At 38.8% G+C, this 18,782-nt stretch overlaps 1 protein-coding gene across 5 annotated transcripts in view; it reads left to right on the top strand.

Moving 5' to 3' along the window:
• Window positions 1-18,782, top strand: part of Cdc27 (cell division cycle 27) — a 47,361-nt gene that overhangs the window by 6,477 nt on the left and 22,102 nt on the right. For 2 of the 5 annotated variants that reach the window (XM_059271942.1, XM_059271945.1), the window contains exons 1-7: window positions 8,652-8,719; window positions 11,055-11,180; window positions 15,339-15,436; window positions 16,244-16,398; window positions 16,501-16,712; window positions 17,801-17,915; window positions 18,568-18,683. In XM_059271942.1, the coding sequence (XP_059127925.1) occupies window positions 8,652-8,719; window positions 11,055-11,180; window positions 15,339-15,436; window positions 16,244-16,398; window positions 16,501-16,712; window positions 17,801-17,915; window positions 18,568-18,683 (890 nt within the window). Of the gene's footprint in view, window positions 1-8,643; window positions 8,720-10,352; window positions 10,501-11,054; window positions 11,181-15,338; window positions 15,437-16,243; window positions 16,399-16,500; window positions 16,713-17,800; window positions 17,916-18,549; window positions 18,684-18,782 lie in introns of those variants that run through there. The other 3 variants (XM_059271941.1, XM_059271943.1, XM_059271944.1) reach the window with 3 other exon arrangements.

Raw genomic sequence — 18,782 nt, 5'->3', positions numbered from 1 at the left:
AGAATACAGCCCAGGACTAGATCATTAATTTCCTCTGTGGAATGTCTCCTACACATTTTGTTGGAAAGAAAGAAGGAAAGAATGCTGCTCTGTTTGGCTTCTAATTCTGTTTAGCAACTTCTCAGCAAACCCGTCTGGCTTTTAATCTGTAGATGTGGTGCCCTGGGTGCTGTCCATCTGTTGGACAGGGTGCTGAGTTTTATCTCTGTGTTCATCATCAGCTACTAATTTGTGGTGATAGAGAATAGTCCATTCCACATCCCCTTCCCTCAGTGAGTGGCATATTACTCAGGCATTGAGAGATACCTGCGCAGAAATTTGGGATGGCCCATCTCTTTGCTGAACTAATGAAGGATTGTTGTTCTGGGCAAAGCTTCGTTTTTTTTTTGTTTTTTTGTTTTTTTTTTTTAATTTCTTTATTTTGGGACCGAATCTTATTATTTGCCCCAGACTGGCCTGGTTCTATTTAGCCCATGCGATAAAGGCTCAGAAGTGACTTGGTCATCTGATCAGTGTCAGCGGAATCATCCTTATCTACCTGATTTGACTATAGAGATCGTAGGAAACATTCAAGAAATAATTGCTGAGTTGAGTTAGAAATAATTTCTTCTGTCCTGTTGTTTTCTCAGTGACATTTTGGCAGGTTGTTATATAATCCAAATATTGGAGTTCTCTAAGGAGAACATCTGCAGTTTATCACATTATATTTTAATCTTAGTATCATATTTATTTTATATACTATCTACCACCAAAACCAAAACCTCCATGACAGAATTAGAACTAGAAAAACAATTTGTTCTTTATCCTCTTTCATAACTAGTGTCCATTGCCCACAGTCTGTCCATCCTCATCTCCTTACACTTGGCCTTTCTTGTTCTTTTCTTCATGTAATACTGTACCTACATGGACGTTTGTTTACATGCATACATTTGCTGTTGGCTAGAAAAGGCTTTTCTAGGACTGTATGAACTCAGTATTATATATTTTAGAATAATATTAGGTAAATAAATAGTAATATTTTAGAACGATACCTAGGTCCTTCTATTTTCCTGCAAGTTTTTTAAACCTTCTTTTTTAGAGTGGAATGGTATTTCATGCTTTATATATACCAAAGTTTTGTTATCTGTTGATGGATAACCAGGTTGGTTCTGGTTTAAAAAAAAAAAATTATATCGAATAAAACAGCAATAAACGTGGGGTGCAGATATCCCTGTGGAAGGGTATGGAGTTGTCTGGGTATAACCCAGGAGGGAAATAGCTGAGTCTACAATGACTATCTTAATTTGCAGCTTCACCCACAGTGAATAGAGGTTCCTTCCTCTCCGTCTCTCTAACATTTGTTGTCAAGATTTGTTGATGACGATAGCCTTTCTGACTTGTTGAAAACTGTCTCTTCAGTTCATTTGCCCATTTGTTAATGGGTAGTTTTATGGTATTGAATTTCTGCAATTCTTTGTAAATTTCTAGATGTTAGTCCTCATCTGAAGTATAGCTGGTAAAGATTTTCTCTTATTCTGTGGGCTGTTAACTCTGATTGTTTCCTTTGCTGTATAGAAACTTGAATTTTCGTGTAGTTCCATGTGTTGGTACTTGGGGTAGTTCCTGTGCTGTTGGTATTCTATTTTAAAAGTTCTTACCTACCCCAATACTTCAATATACATTGAAGGGTATTCTTCCTGTTTTCTTCTAAAAGTTCCTGGGGTGGGTTTGTTTGTTTGTTTTTCCAAGAAAGGGTTTCTTTGTATAGTTCTGACTGTTCTGGAACTCTCTCTATAGACCAGGCTGGCCTCGAACTCACAGAGATCCACTTGCCTCTGCCTCCTCGGTGCTGGGATTAAAGGTGTGTGCTACTATCACCTGGCAAACAGTGATGCCTGAAACACGGACGTGAATCAGCTTTTAAATTAAGGTCTTGGATACATTTAAATTGATTTTTGTTCAGATGAAAGATGTAAATCTAGTTTCGTTCTTCTGCAGAAAGAAATCCACTGCTGCCGTCACCATTTGTTTACTAGGCTATTTTTTCTCCAAAGGAAGCTTTTGCCTCCTTTGTCAAAAAGGTAAACTTTGCCATTTTATTTCCAAATGTAGATAGCAATGATTCTGTAGATGAAGAGAATAGATGAGTGGGAATGTGTTTGTTTGGACAAGGGGGTCTCACTATGTATATCAGGCTGACCTCACACTCACTGGATTGGCCTGCCTCTGTTTGCTGGGTGCTGGGATTAATGTGCCATCACGCCCCTTTGATCTGAGGTGGTTGTTTTTTTTCTTTCGTTTTTTGTTTTGGTTTGGTTTGGTTTTCTGTAGCCCTGGCTGTCCTAGAACTCACTCTCTAGACCAGGCTGGCCTGTAACTTACAGAGATCCTCCTGTCTCTGCCTCCTGGGTGCTGGGATTAAAGGCTTCCGCCGCCGCCGCCGCCGCCGCCGCCGCCGCCGCCGCCGCCGCCGCCGCCGCCACCACCACCACCACCACCACCACCACCACCACCACCCTACTGGTCTGTAGTATATTAAACACCTGAGTTCACGCTTACCAACCCATATTTTTGTTTTTAAGATTAGGCTTCCTTGGGGTTGGGGATTTAGCTCAGTAGTAGAATGCTTAGGCAGATACAAGGCCCTGCGTTCAGTCCTCAGCTCTGAAAAAAAAAAAAAAAAAAAAAGATTCCACTTTCAAACTATGATTTAAGAAAAAAAAAAATCCCCCAGTGACATTGACCAAACCTTGTGAAGTGACTTTTTCATAATTTCTTACTGCTAGTAGAAACTTGAATCCAAACTGTTTAAAGGCTTTGAATATCCCAGTTAATAAGCAAAATAAAGAACTTTAAATTGGCTAGGTATTTTGCTACTTAATTTTTTTTATCTTGTTGTTATTTGTGTGTGTGTAGTGAATGAGCCATAACATGCATATGGAGAGAGAGAGGACAACTTTCTGAAGTTGGTTTTCTCCTTCTATCATGGGATCTGGGGACCAACTTAGGTTGTCAGCCTTGGAACAGGTGCTTTTATCTGCTGAGCTTTATATTGTTATATGTAGAATATAAGCCAAAATCATGTGACCTTCAAGATAGGTCTGCTCTCCATTTTATTTAATGGGTGAGTGATGTTGTCCAAAAGTAGTAAACACAATAAGTGAGCTGAGTAGTATGAAGATACATGTGACACTAGACCAGAAAGTCCTGGACTGTCTTCTAGGTGTGTATAGACCACACCACTTGTGTGGTGTGTGTAGACTCCTGAGCTGACTGTGGAGGTGCAGAAAGAAGCTCCTGGGGTGAGATCTGCAGCGCTGTGTTGTGTTGAGATTGACACCCTGAGAACACCTGCCGTAGGTACATCTTCAGTATTCTATAGGAATACATTATTGAGCAGGAACATGGTTAGATTTTAACCCATATTTTCTTATCAGAATCTTGCTTTTTTTTTTTTTTTTTGAGTTGGGTTCTCTGGTGATCTGGAACTTAGCAAGTAGACCAGGCTGGCTGGAATCTACCAGCTTGTACCTGGCCAACCTTGGAAGTAGAAGGCTGCAGCACTGTTCCCATCTTTCCTGACAGGGTTCTGAGGATCAGACTCAAGCCCTTGTGCTTACGGGCAAGCACTTGACCAGCTAACCGAGCTTTCTAGTTCTGCACAGAGGTCTCTTATTTCTGTTTGAGACAGTCTTGTGTAGCCTAGGCTAGTCTTGAACTCCTAATCTTCCTGCCTTCTTCTGCCGAATTCTTGGGTTACAGACATAAGCTACCACGTGGCTACAAAAAGTTTGAAGAATGAAAATATGTTGAATTTTTAATGAATAGTGCAGATTTTTTTGGCTTTAGACAATAGATCTAAAAATTGCTGTTAAAGGAAGATTAAAATGAAATTGATTTGAATATCAGAAGATTAAAATGAAATTGATTCGAACATCTAAAAAGAATTTGTGCTTTATTCTGTAGATACTTATTTTGTAAGCTTTGTGTAGCTTTCCAAGGAAAATAATTTGAGGGAAGAAAGAATCAGCGTGATGTCAGAAAGATAACAGTGACAGCATAGAATGAATTGCACAGTGACTAGATACGTGCTGGGAACTCTTGTACTTGACTGGAGTTTTATGTTTTATATAATCCGTTGTGTTTTGTTTTGTTTTTCTTTGAGACAGAGTTTCTCTGTGTAGTTCTGTGCCTGTCTTGGATCTCGCTCTGTAGACCAGGCTGGCCTCAACTCACAGAGATCCGCCTGGCTCTGCCTCCCGAGTGCTGGGATTAAAGGCGTGTGTCACCGCCACACTGCTCTATAGTCTGTTTTTAATTGGGAGACACTGTGTGCACATGAGTGCAGGTTCCTGTAGAGGACAGATGCCATAGCCGCTAGAGCTGGAGTTACAAGTGGTTGTGAGCCTCTTGATGTGGGTACTGGAACTGAACTCCAGTCCTTTGCAGGGGTAGTACCAGCCCTTAACTGAGTCTTATGTTTTAAATGAAGAGACACACTAAGCACAGTAAGTAAGTAAATGAATGAATGAATGAATAAAATATATATTTAATAATATATTTATAAATAGACAACATTTAATCTCAACACTGAGGCAGAGGCAGGTGGATATCTTGAGTTCAAGGCCAGCCTGGTCTACATAGTGAGTTCCAGGACAGCCAGGAATACACAGAGAAACCCTGTCTTGAAAAGACTAATAATAATGATAATAAATAGATTAAGCCTTCCTATAAGAGTCATTAAGTTACTTGCCCAAGACACAACTGGTTCAGGGATTTAAGCCCAAGCCCTTGTCTTCTGTTGCAGTGGAGATAGTGTGTTTGAGGAAGGTAATTCTGAAATGACAGGATGATTGCAACAGCGCTTTCTGGCAGGAAGACTGCAACACTACTGAGGAGGACACTGTTGACAAGTTTAAAGGCTGCTTCTTGCCCAGGAAGATCTCTATGAGTTCAAGGCCAGCCTGGTCTCAGAGTGAGTTCCAGGACAGCCAGTGCTACACAAAGAAACCCTGTCTCGGGGGCGGGGGAAGAATTTTGAGGTGTTGGGGAGATGGCTCAGGGGTTAAGAACACTTTTGTTGCTTTTATAGAGAACCCAGGTTCATTTCCCACCACCCATATGGTGGCTCACAACCTGCCATAACTTCCAGTTCCAGGGGATCCAGTGTCTTCTTCTGACTTCTTGGTCACCAGGCACACATGGTGGACATACATATATGTAAGCAAAACACTCATACACATAAAATAAAATTAATCTAATTTTTTTTTCTTTGAAGGACTGGGGAAATAATTTGGTTGGTAAGGTGTTTCCCGCACAAGCCCAAGAGCTTGAGTTTGGTTCCTGGCATCCATGTGAAAGTCAAGTGGCAGCACACACCTGTAATTCCAGCACTAGGAAAGAAAGATAAGATGATTGATCCCTCTTGTTTGCTGGCCAGCCAGTCTAGTGGGATGGGTGAACTCTAGGCTCTGAGAAACCTTGTCTCAAAAACTAAGGTGGGAAGTCAGTCTCTGACCTCTGTATACATACCATACAAGAATGAGCTTTGAGGGCTGATGCTTGGTTGGTAGAGTGCTTGCCTAGCATGCACAAAGTCCTCGGTTCAGTTCCAGCACTGTATAACCAGTAGCGGTGGTGCATGCATGTCTGTAATCCTGCTTTTAGGAGGGTAGATGCAGGAGGATCAAAAGTTCATAGTCATCCTCATAGCATAGCAAGAGTGTTGCAAACATGCATAGCAAATTTGGAGCCATCTTGAGATACAAGAGACCCTGTGTCAAAAAACAAGCAAGCTAGAAAGCAAATCTATCCCATTCCATAATGGATTTTAATTAAAATTGATAATAAACCAGATAAAATTTTAAGAGGGGGCTTTTTTGAGAATAAGAAATTGCATGAGATAGCTTATTTAATATATATATATATATATATATATATTATACTATATTATATCTGTTGTGTCACTGTCGTCTTACTGTATCAAGCTGGAAATGTTGCTGTGGTCTGCACAGCTCGACATGTCTTATTGGGAGGTTCACTTTTCTCTTTGTTTTCATGCTTTGTACTAGTAGGTTGGCTCTATAATAACTATGAGGAAATTTTAGGGGAAAATTTTTTTAAGGAAAGAAAATTCTGTTATGGACTAAAGTTTTTATTTTGTTTTATTTTGAGTCTTTCTAGTCCTGGCTGACCTGAAACTCACAGAGATTTTTTTCAACCTCTCAAGTGTTGGGATTAAAGACATGTACTCTTGCCTAGATCTCTTTCTTTAGGATTAGTTCTGTAAATTATGATTAAATTTATTAACCAGCCAATTAAAACCTTTCTGGTGTGGAATGAATTTGATTGAATCACTAATGCAATCATTTACTTATATACTTAGCCAACACCTGTGACTTGGTATGATTAAAAGCCATTTCCTTCCTGTTCTTAGTGACTGTGTGATTTTTAAGACACTAATAATGTAGTATTCTTCAAAATACAAAAGTGAAAGGAATTCCAGGGCTGGACAGGAGCACTTGTTCTTTCAGAAGACCAGGTTCTATTCCCAGCTCTCAGAACAACCACCCGGAACTCCAGTTGAAGGGATCCAGTACCTTGTTTGGACCTCCTTGGGCACCAGGCATGCATGTGGTAGACAGACATACATGCAAGTGAAACACCTAGCACATAAATAAATAAGTCTAAAAACAAAATTTTAAATAAATAAGGAACTTACTTGTTTGGTAACTTTCCCCTTTTCTTTCAAACATTTAAATCAATTCTACAAGTATTTATTGAGCTTATTACACACACACACACACACACACACACACACACACACACACACACACACACACGGTTCCCACAAACTATATCAATGCTTCTTACAGGACGAGAGTATTTATGAATCTCAGAATGTATACAGCTTTCAGTGTATATTTAAATGTATAACAAGCCTCAGATATACACCAGGTTTTTAGTCCATACAGGTTTTATTATATATGCCTTTATCTGGGGAGCTCTGTAGTTTCCATAAGATTGTGTATATAAGAAGTGGAAGCCATTCTTAGTGCACTTAGTGCACAAAATAAAAGGAATTTATTTTGAGTGTTGCAGTTTTAACACTTAAGTTAGTAATTGTGAGCTGGAAAACTGGCTCATTTGGTAAGTCTACACCTTTAATCCCAGGCAGAGGCAAGCTGAGATCTGAGTTTGAGATCGGCTGAGTTTGAGATCGGCGCATAGTCTATATAGTGAGTTCAAGGCCAGGCAGGACTACATAGTGAGACCCTGTCTTTAAAAAGCGGGGAGATAGAAGGAAGAGTGGGTTAGAGATAAGCAAGAGTAAGTCTTGCCAGAATCTACAAAGAGTCAAAGAAAAATTTTCACACATAGTATTACTGTCGTGCTCTAAGTATATATAAGTATGTTGATATATACTACAGGCAAATATATAAGAAGGAATAGAGTCCTTGGCTAATAGCATGTGGATAAATTAGCAGCAAATATGGTGGAGCATTTGATGAGGGTTCTAGATGTTCCTGCACAGCATATATTTGGTACTTTTTTAAATGGCTTTAATTGTTGCAGAATCCTAGATCCAACAGACCTTTCTAGCAGCTCCTGTTTGTGTTTAGTGACCTTACCATTTTTTTTTCCTCATCTCATCCTTATTTCCCAAACAATAGAAGACCCTCTATCCCAGGGGTTCTCAACCTTTCTAACACTGTGACCCTTTAATCCAATTCCTCATGTTGTGGTGACCCCCACCATAAAATTATTTCCTTGCTATTTCATAACTGTAATTTTGCTGTTGTGAATTGTAAATGTCTGCTATGTGTTCCACAGGTTGAAAACCACTGCTCTGGCCCTAATGAGTCTCTTTAGTGTGGTGTGATATTCAGTATTGTAAATATTTCTTTCCATAAGATTGAGCATTATTGGACTGATTTGTATGGCAGTGTTTTAGAATAATTGTATTTAACTCCTGGCAGAGAAGTATGACATGTATTTAAGCATGTACATACATACATATACACAGAGACTACCTAGCCTGGAACTCACTATCTTCTCAGCCCCCTATTTAAAAAAAAAAAAAAATTAAGCTTTTTTTCCTACTGTATTGGTAAAAATTTTAAATCTATCTCAAAAAAGGAATGGGGGTAGGGTAGAAAGAAGAATGGGCTAAGGGATCTTTATGGATTGTTATTTTAAACTAGGGTTTGGGGATGAGCAAGTTATTGGTGAAGAAAAAGACTATACAGAAGATTGTCGAAGATTGGAAGTTCATGCAAGGATTGAGAGAGTAAATGCAGATATGTTCAAAGTCATAGTAAGAAACTTTATGTAGCAGCACACTATGGAATTTAATCTGGCTATTGCAGTTTTATCACTTAAATTAGATACAGTGGGCTGGAAAGAGCACTTGCTGCTCTCACAGAGGACCCACAGGGCTCCTGGCACCTGTATCTGGTCTCTCATAATCACCTCCAGGGGATCTGCCCCACCCCCAGCCTCTGCGAGTGTCTGCACACACATGTAAAGAAATACAAATAACCAGGGCTGGTAAGATGCTACAGCAAGTTAACAGACTTGAAATAAATTATAGATAAGAACTGTATATACAAGAGTATTATGTTCAAGGCTGTGTGTATTTATGTGCCTTCCCTCTGTTTACAGGCTGCTATATGGCAAGCACTAAACCACTATGCTTACCGAGACGCAGTTTTCCTCGCAGAACGACTGTACGCAGAAGGTTTGTGATCTACTCGTTTGTATAGAACCACAAATAAATACAATACATGGAATTACGTCACTGTTTTATGACTATCAAGTCTTTTTTTTCGTTCTTTGTCTTTAATCTTTTTCTTATTTTTAATTATGTATATATGTGTGTATGTGTACTTGTTGGGATAGTGCCCTCAGAGACCAGAAATATCAAACCCCTAGAGTTAGAGTTGTGAGCCCCCTAAATATGTGTGCTGGGAACTGAACTCACTATATGTTTTTAATTGCTCAGCCACCTCTCCAACTTTCTGTGTGTGCAGAAGCCATAGGACAACCTTGGGTGTTGTTTCTCTGGCTTTTTTTCACTTTGCTTATTTTTGGGGAGGGGGGACAGCCTGTCTCTGACCTAAAACTTTTCAAGTAGGCTGGGCTGTCTAGCCAGTGAGCCCTAGAATTCTCCTCCCTCCACCTCCTAGTGCTGCAGTTAGAAGGGTCCTAAGAAGTGAACTTAGGTCCTGGTACATTGAATGTAAGCACATCACTGACTTGAGAGCTCCTAGCTGTTTTGTTTTTGTTTCGAGACAAGTTCCCACTCTGTGGGAACTAGCTGGCCTTCAACTCTCCACTGTCCTGCCTTGGTCTCCCAAGTTCTGGGGTTATGGTCCTGAGCTACCATGTCTGTTTGTTTGTTTGTTTGTTTGTTTTTTCAAGACAGGGTTTCTCTGTGTAACAGTCCTGGCTGTCCTGGAACTCTTTCTATGGACCAGACTAGCCTCAAACTCACAGAGATCCTCCTGCCTCTGCTTCCCATGAGATGGGATTAAAAGTGTATGCCACAATGCCTGACACTGTTTTTTCTTCAGAAAATTTTTTTACTTTTTTTTTAATGGGGTGGCATATGCCATGCCTTGTATGGAAGTCAGAAAGTAACTTGAAAGAGTTGTTTCTCTCCGTTCATGTGGGTTCTGGGGATTTAATCCAGGTCCTCAGGCTTGGCAACAGCCACCATTACCAACTGAGCCGTCTCCCAGGCCCCAAACTTTTCTCTGTCTTGAATATAATTTGGTATTTGGTGTTCGAGAGGAACAGTGTTTTTTTTAATCAATTCATTTTAATGCAAAAATTTTTGACTCTAGTAATGAGGTTTCCTTTTCCTTCCTAATAAAATTTAACTTTTGTCTTCCCAAGAGGTCTATTTAGAAAAATATTTCCTAAAATAAGATGCTTTCCTGGTAGGCTATTGAAGGGTAGAGATGTGTGTTTGCATTTCTTCTGTATTTACAGAAAATATCATCTTCATTGTATCTACTACCTTGGTTCTTATAGAGAGATGATCAGGAACTGGCAAACTGGCTTTTTTCCCCCTCTGTATAGCCTGACTGGCCTGGAACTTGTTGTGTAGGCTAGACTGGCCTAGAACTTGAAGTGATTTATTCACTTCAACCCACTGAGTGCTGAGATTACAGATGTGGGTCACCAACCTTAACTTTCCTATCAAGAATTGATTTTTCCATAACTCAGGTTTAAATTAATAATTGTTTTTGATTAAATAACATGCTTAATTTCTTGTTGCTAAACTTATTTATTGACAAACTAAATACTGTGTAATATGCTGAATAGTAGCTAATTTATCTTTTCTTTTTTTCTTTTTAATGTCTTAGTACATTCAGAAGAAGCCTTGTTTTTACTGGCAACTTGTTACTACCGCTCAGGAAAGGCATATAAAGCATATAGACTCTTGAAAGGACACAGTTGTACCACCCCACAGTGTAAATACCTGCTTGCAAAATGTTGTGTTGACCTTAGCAAGTAAGTATTAAAATCTTCTTTAACTAGTTTTGTTATACTTCCATTGAATTTTAGGTAAAATTCTTCTAACAAACTCTTGACTTCCTTTCCTCTCCTGAGTAATTGTTGAAATGTTTGTACCATTGACTATGGCATTAATTTGGTCACAGGAGAGTTCATTATAATGGTGATAAATAATTCTTTTTTGGTGCTGGGGATCTCTAACCCCGGGCATCATACAAGTTATGCAAACACTCTTTTTGTATGAGTAATATATTTGCTGCTCAGACCAGATTTGTCCATACAGAAACTATAATTTTCTTTTTGTTTACTTTTTCAAGACAAGGTTTCTCAGTAGACATTGAATTTTAATGAGTTCTGATTTTAAAGGGAGGACTGAAAATTTAAGGTCATAAATTTCTAGCTTCCCAATGATTCTAAGTCCATGACTGCTACTATTGTACAAAATACTGTTAATTTTTCACTGTATCTGTCATTAGACTCTCAATGATAATAAAAGATATCTTCATGGAAAGCTTTTTACATTGACAAAGAAATTAATTTATATTTTAAAGGCTTGCAGAAGGGGAACAAATCTTATCTGGTGGAGTGTTTAATAAGCAAAAAAGCCATGATGATATTGTCACTGAGTTTGGTGATTCAGCTTGCTTTACTCTTTCATTGTTGGGACATGTATATTGGTAAGTAAGAAAGACTCAAATTACCAGAAAAAGGTCTCCTGTGTAAGAATGCTCTGTACTATGCAGTAGCCTCTATTGATAGGTGTAACAGATACAAGTAGTCCCTAACCTTTCTCATCGTGACCTCATTAAATCTGTTAAATAGTAGAAATGTTGATCCCACTTTACTCCCCACATGGCCTTAGTTGGTGATAATAGCTCCAGCAACTCTAACAAGCTCTTATCTTCGGTGAAGAGAGCGCACCTGTGTGGTTGATTCCCTAAACAAAGGGAGTGAAATTTGTTTTCCTTGATGTTAAAATGTCGCTGGTACCCCTTAGAAAGGCTTCAAGACAGGTTTCGGTAATAGATTGTTTTCTTCCAATATATAGTAATCTTTGAAAGGAATTTTTAATATACATAAGCTCGGAATTATTATATAATAGTAACATGGGCCTCACTCATTTTTTTGAAAAATACTTTTGAAGTTGAATAGATTAATAGAAAATATTCATATTCAGACTGCTCATCGGGAGTGTATAAGAGAAGTGATTAAAAACTACTCCCCCCCCCCCAAATGGTCAGACCAGACAGTGGTGGCACATAACTTTAATCCAGCACTTGGGAGGTAGAAGCAGGCAAATCTCTAAGAGTTCAAGGCCAGCCTGGTCTACAGAGCGAGTTCCAGGAATGCTAAAGCTATTACACAGAGAAACCCTGTCTCGAAAGGGAAAAAAAAAAAAAAAAACACCACACATAGCCAATTATGGTGGTACATGCCTTTATCTCAGCATTCAGAAGACAGAGGCAGACTGAGCTCTTGAGTTCAAAGCCAGCCTGTTCTATGTGGTGAGTTCTGGGCTGTTAGAGCTACAAAAGCAATAAATAAATAAAACTTGAAATGACTTTTTGTGCAGAATAACCAATTTGGTTGAATATTATGGGGGCTTATTTTCAGATGTAAAAGTGTTACATCAAGTCATTCATACCACACTTAGGAACTGGAATAAGAAAAGAGTATCTTCATTTCCTTTAAAATGGAGTCGGATATCACCATGCACCTATGGTTATTTTTGTCATTCGTTCAAGGAAAGTTGAGGTCCTTCTCCCCTTGTAGCTAAACAAGAAGTCTTTGGTCCTGGGAATATTAAAGGACATAACTCACAGTCCCCACCCTGTTTGTCATAGAGAAGGAAGAAAACAGTAGACGAAGTTTAGTATTGCAGAAAGGGATTGTGATAAAATTTGGGCACGATTTTTGTCAAGTGAGAGAATACTGGTTCTCTTTGGTTAAGAAGAATAAAAGGCTCAGTGACAGAGCCCTTGTCAGCACAATGCAACAGGCCCTGGGTTCCATCCTCAGCACTGAGTGGGAAGGAAGGGGAATAGAATGCATATACAAGAGACTTGGTAGCAAAAAAGTCATTTCTTTCCTATAAGGTGACTTCTCAAGGAAAAGATGTTTGAGGGCAATCAGCTGTTTGAAGGGACTGAGTGGGGGCTTTGAAAGAAGTAAAAATCTTAAGGGAAACAGAAATATTCTTTAAAAATATGATAAAGTTAGATAGAGAAATATCCTTACTTTAGAATTGCCGAAAACAAATGTAGACGAGATAGTCACAGAAGCTTGGGTCAGTCCTCAGACACTGAAGTCACTTACTTCATGTGTGCGCTTGCACTGAGCCAGAGAAGGAAGTTGGTTATACGGCTACATACTCTACCATATTTCTTTGAATCAGGGTCTCTCTCCCTGCTCAAAGCTCAGCCTGGCTGTCACCAGATCCCATCCATCCTCCTGTCTCCACCTCCCACAGCACTGGGGTTACAGACTCATTTATGGTCATACCCAGCTCTTTTTTACATGAATGCTAAGGATTTGAACTCAGGTCCTGCTCTTGCAGTGAGCATTCTTACACCCGGAGCCAACTCCACAACTCCTGCATTTTTCTTTTCCTTAGCATTACATTGACAATACCTATGGATTGGCTTGCTACTTTTAACTTTATTGCTTTCAGAAAATGGCCTTTATGCCTTTTCTTCATTTTCTATTTTTAAGTTTTTTCTGTAGTGTGGTAGGTGATTTAGTCAGTCTTTTTTTTTTTTTCTTAAGATTTATTTATTTATTATGTATACAGAAGAGGGTGCCAGATCTCATTACAGATGGTTTGTGAGCCACCATGTGGGTGCTGGAAATTGAACTCAGGACCTCTGGAAGAGCAGTCGGTGCTCTTAACCTCTGAGCCATCTCTCCAGCCCTGATTTAGTCAGTCTTGTGACGATTATTTTCCCTTTATTTCCATTATACCTGAATGGTCTAGGTGTGGTTTTTCTGCCCCCCTGTTCCTCCTCTCTCTGTCCATGTTTATTGTTTTTATGGATAACACTTTCTTTTCCTTTCAGTGCTAAGTAGCTCTTTTACCATGAGCCCCCATCCCCCACCCTACCCCCCCTCCCACCCCCCCACCCCTGCTAGCCCACATTCTTATCTTTATCTATGCTGTTATGTGCTCACTTGAAAACTTAAAAGTGGGGCTGACCTATTAGTTTTTCAAAGAGTTCTTTACACTTCTCTGATGTTACACCCTGCACATTAAACCATATGTTTTATCCTGTAGTTTCACTTCAGGACAGTGGCTCTCAACCATCCTAATGCTGCAACCCTCATGTTGTCGTGACCACACCATAAAATTATTTTCATTGCTACTTCATAACTGTAATTTTGCTACTGTTGTGAATCGTAATTGAAATCTCTATTTACTGATGGTCTTAGGCCACCCCTGTGAAAGGTCATTCAACCCCAAAGGGGTGCCACCTGCAGGTTGAGAAGCACTGCTTCAGGATGTTCCTTTTGGTCTCATACTATCTGGTCTTTTTAAAACTTTAGGGTTTTTTTTGTTTGTTTGTTTTTAAGTAAAGCTGGGTGTAGGGGTGCCATGCCTGTTAGCTCCCAGTATTTGGGTGATAGAGGCTTGAGGATCAGGCATTCAAGATCATTTCAGCTATATAGAATCTGAGGCCAGCTTTGACTATGGGATACCCTGTCTCCAAAAACAACAAAAGTTAGTATTGCTGTAGCTACACACACACACCATACACACACACCCCGAATAGATAGTAAAGTATTTGAACTTTGGACCAACTAGGGTTTTTTGGGTTTTCTGTCTTGTTTTCTTGTTTTTTAAGCTGAAAGGAATCTTAGTAACTACTAACCCTCCTTTCCTCCATTTTAAAAGGTTAAGGTGCAGTAGGGCCATTCTGTTACTTCCCAGAGTGGTCAGGGTATAATTGGTTCCAGGGTTGTGGGCAGGGGGAGGGGTGGGATTATCTAGCTTCAAAATCTAATTCTTTCTATACCTGATTAGAAAAAATATCATCAGTCTTTATTAAAAGATCACCAGGTGGTGGTGGTGCACATCTTTAGTTCCAGCACTAGGGAGGCAGAGGCAGGCAGATCTCTATGAGTTCGAAGACAGCCTGGTCTAGGTCTACAAAGTGAGTTCCAGGACAACCAGGGCTATGAAGAAAAACCCTGTCTCTACAGAGCAAATTCCAGGGTGGCCAGGGCTACAAAGAGTAATAACCCTGTCTTGAAAGCACACATAAACACACACACACACACACACACACACACACACACACACACACACACACACGCGCAATCTGGTCATTTAAATACTTGTATTCAAATGTAAATTGTTTTCAGATCTACCATTGGAGTGTTACATAAACAAGTAAAAATACAGTTGAAGCATTGGATGTCTTCTGTATCTCTTTTTAGTCACTATGTAGCCTTTGACTGGCCTGGATTTCACTAGTAGACCAGATTGGCCTTGAGCACATAAAGATCCTCCTATCTCTGCCTCCCAAGTGCTAAGATTAAAGGCATGTGTGTCCCACCACACCGAGTCTTATCTTTTATCTGCCAAGAAATTAAATATCTAAGAATGCAGTGAGAACTGAGAATGGTGATAGGACCTTGGAATCCGAGGCAGGAAGGTTGAGTTTGAGGCTAGTTGGAGCTACATGGCATTATCGCAGGAAGCAAGAGAAATTAAAAATTTAGGGAAACATCAAAAAGAGTGCTGAAAGAATTTCTATAAGATTGATCTGACCTTTATATCAAACATAAGAAAAGCTTTGTGGTTTATAGTTTGTTTAATGCGTTGTTTCTCTCCACAGCAAGACAGACAGGCTTGCCAAAGGATCAGAGTGTTACCAGAAGAGCCTTACTTTAAACCCTTTTCTCTGGTCTCCCTTTGAATCATTATGTGAAATAGGTGAGCTTGCGGGGGTGGGGGCAGGAGTCCGCTTTCCTACTTTTCTCTTTTCAAACAGTGTTTTCCTACCAGTGTTTTGAAACCTTGTCATGAAACTATTTTGCAACATAAGGGTTGTTAAATTAAAAATAATAGATTAGCTCCCAGTTGACTAGCATATGCCTGTGATCCCAGTACTAGAGATACAGAGGTGGAAGCCTCTTCAGTTTAAAACCAGCCTCAGCTACACTGTGTGGCCAGCCTGGCCTGCAGGAGACCCTGTCTCAAAAAAGCAGCCCCTCCTTAGAATCACTACTCTCTGGTCTTTAGCCAGTCCACCTTAAACATATGTGTCCTCCAGAACAGATAACACTATGTATATAACACTTTCGGTATAAGAAAAACTGAGGAGGATTTCTGTGTGTGGTGTCTATTTGTGAATTGGCATGTATGTGCCACATAGCATCTGCGACAACTTGCAGGGGTCTGTTCCTCCCTTCCATCATGTATGTCTCAGAGATTTAACTCAGGTTTTCAGGTTGAACAGCAGACCTTTACCCATGAGCCATTTTGTTGGCTCTGATTTATGATATTTTTAAAACTTACAATTTATTTTCCAAATTTACATCTTTAAGGGTTAACTTCCACAATAAATTAATGATTGGACTTTGGGGAGATAAGATTGATTAGCATCAATGGACAGGAGAATTTTGAAACTCTAAATGGGGCTTTATTTCTGCCTAATTATGCATGCTTGAAAAGAGATTATTTCCCAGAGGCAAATTTTTGGTTTAGTTTAGTTTTGTTTTTTTCTTTTGGTCTTCACAGGTGAAAAGCCAGATCCTGACCAAACATTTAAATTGACGTCTATACAGAATTTTAGCAGCTGTCTGCCCAACACTTGTACAACTCTAGTATCTAATCACAGTTTATCTCACAGACAGCCTGAGACAGTCCTCACAGAAACACCCCAGGACACAATTGTAAGTGTATTTCTTCTAGTGTTCAAATATTCTGAAATCCCAAAAGAATGATTGAACTAAACAGTGTATCATAAGTGACATGGTAGAAAATTTCTGTTTCAGGAACTAAACAGACTGAACTTAGAATCTTCCAATTCAAAGTACTCCTTGAATACAGATTCCTCCGTGTCTTACATTGATTCAGCTGTAATTTCACCAGATAATGGCCCCCTTGGAATGGGTACTTCCATATTGTCTAAACAGGTTCAAAATAAACCAAAAACTGGTCGAAGTTTATTAGGAGGACCAACTGCTCTTAGCCCATTAACCCCAAGGTAAGTCACACAAGATATTCTAAAATTTACTCTGTTATAAATAAAGATGGTGAATCATATTATTAGTAATGCAAGTGAATATAAATAGCATCTTTGAAATCAGTGTGAGAAAGTGGCATTCTGAAAAAATACATATATAAAATTTTTGAATTAAATATAAGAGGGCTGATATTGTAGCTCAGTTGGTAGAGTGCTTGCATAGCATGCACAAAGCTCTGGGTTTGATCCTCACTGTGTAAATTGGGGAAGGTTTCAAATGCATGTAATCCTAGTATTTGGGAGGTGGAAGCAGGAAGATAAGTTCAAAGTTATCCTCAGCTACCAGTTAGAAGCCTATGATATGTGATGCCCTTTTTCAAAATAAGAGCAAAATAAAGCAGAGAAAAAAAATTAAAGCTTTTCAAATATGCCTCAATTAGTATATGTAATAAAAGATAATATCTTTATGGCTGTGCATCTGCAGATAGCAGTGAAACCCTTCAAATATATGTTTATGGTATAGTTAGGGCAGTATTATCAGTCCTCTCTTCTAAAACATGGAAGAAGAAGAATTGACACCTGTCATTGCAAAATATCTTGTCAAATTATTAAAAGTGTATGATATCTGAGTGTATACAGTAACCCCTCACAAAAGCTGTATGTTCTTTGTTAAAAGAATAGACTGAATAATCTCAAGGCCAGGGAGTTATTGAAATAGCATGACCAGGAGATTGATTAGGGCATCTGCAGAGACCAATGGATAACTATATCGATAATTAGTAGGTAATTACCAATAATCTCAAGGACATTGTCTCCGTTGTTCCAGGAATGGAATTTATTTTCGTCATTTGGATCTTAGCTTTTAAAAAGGCAGTCCATTTCTAGATCAGTCGCTGTTGGTCACTTTAGGTTCCTGTCCTTTCTTCTTTAGTTCTGGTGGGTGGAGTACTCGACATTCACAGCTCATTTTGAAATCTGCCCCTCAGATCCTCATTGCCCCTAAGACTGATTTGCCATTCTCTTCCTTTTAGACCTTCTAATTTAAGTATACTGCTGCTTTATATATGCCTTGATGACTTTTTGACACCTTGATTTCAACCTCTTCTCAGTTTTGGGATTTTGCCATTAGAAACCCCAAGTCCTGGAGATGGATCCTATTTACAAAACTACACTAATACACCTTCTGTAATTGACGTGCCACCCACCGGAGCCCCTACCAAAAAGGTATTTTCTGTGTAAAATGTAGTGTGGGTATTGATTAAAGAAACTTCTTTAAAATTCTAGTTTATAAAGGTAGCTTCAGAGAGAATCCAACTTTATATAATTATTCTTTCCTTATAGTTACTGATCAAACTGTAAAAAAATGTCTTTGTCATAGTCTACCAGATATATCAGACACATACATCTAGTTCATTTCAGTATCTAATTAAAGAAACGTCCATAAACTAAGTTAAGATTGTTTCTGTCATATTGAACAATTATGTCAGATGAGGCAAGCAGAAACCAATCAATGAAATATTAGAAAAACTAGAAAGAAATGATAATGCAAAAGAGCAATATCTTTAGCATTTAGAAAGGGACCAGGTGATTTTTATATCTCCTCACACTCCTATTTAACTGTTTTACTAAGTGCAAAAGGAAGAGTATAAAATCTTGCTGTATCATTTTCTTTGTAAATAGCAAATTAATTCATAAATATTGAGACTAATAGCTATCTTTTTTAAGACAACATAGTGATAGTAATGATTGTTTTAAGATGGCGTTATATATACTGAACTGTTTTCATTGAGAAAATGTAGATAGGGGCATCATTGTGTCTTTTATCACTTGCAGTACAATCTATAATCACAAACCTTAGACTTTTTGTGTTTTACAGTCTGTTGCCAGAATGGGCCAAACTGGAACAAAGTCTGTCTTCTCACAGAGTGGAAATAGTCGAGAGGTCACTCCAATTCTTGTCGCACAAACACAAAGTTCTGGCCCACAAACAAGGTATTTATTATGGTGTCTATTTCTTCAAAATAATGTATATGTTCCTTCAATTTTTTTTATTTTTTATTTATTTATTTATTTTGCTTGTTTTGTTTTTGA

Source organism: Peromyscus eremicus, chromosome 8a, assembly GCF_949786415.1.
Source record: "Peromyscus eremicus chromosome 8a, PerEre_H2_v1, whole genome shotgun sequence".
In the NCBI taxonomy this organism is placed as follows: domain Eukaryota; kingdom Metazoa; phylum Chordata; class Mammalia; order Rodentia; family Cricetidae; genus Peromyscus; species Peromyscus eremicus.
Note: the sequence above shows the minus strand (reverse complement) of the source record. Positions and strands in the feature narration are given on the sequence as shown.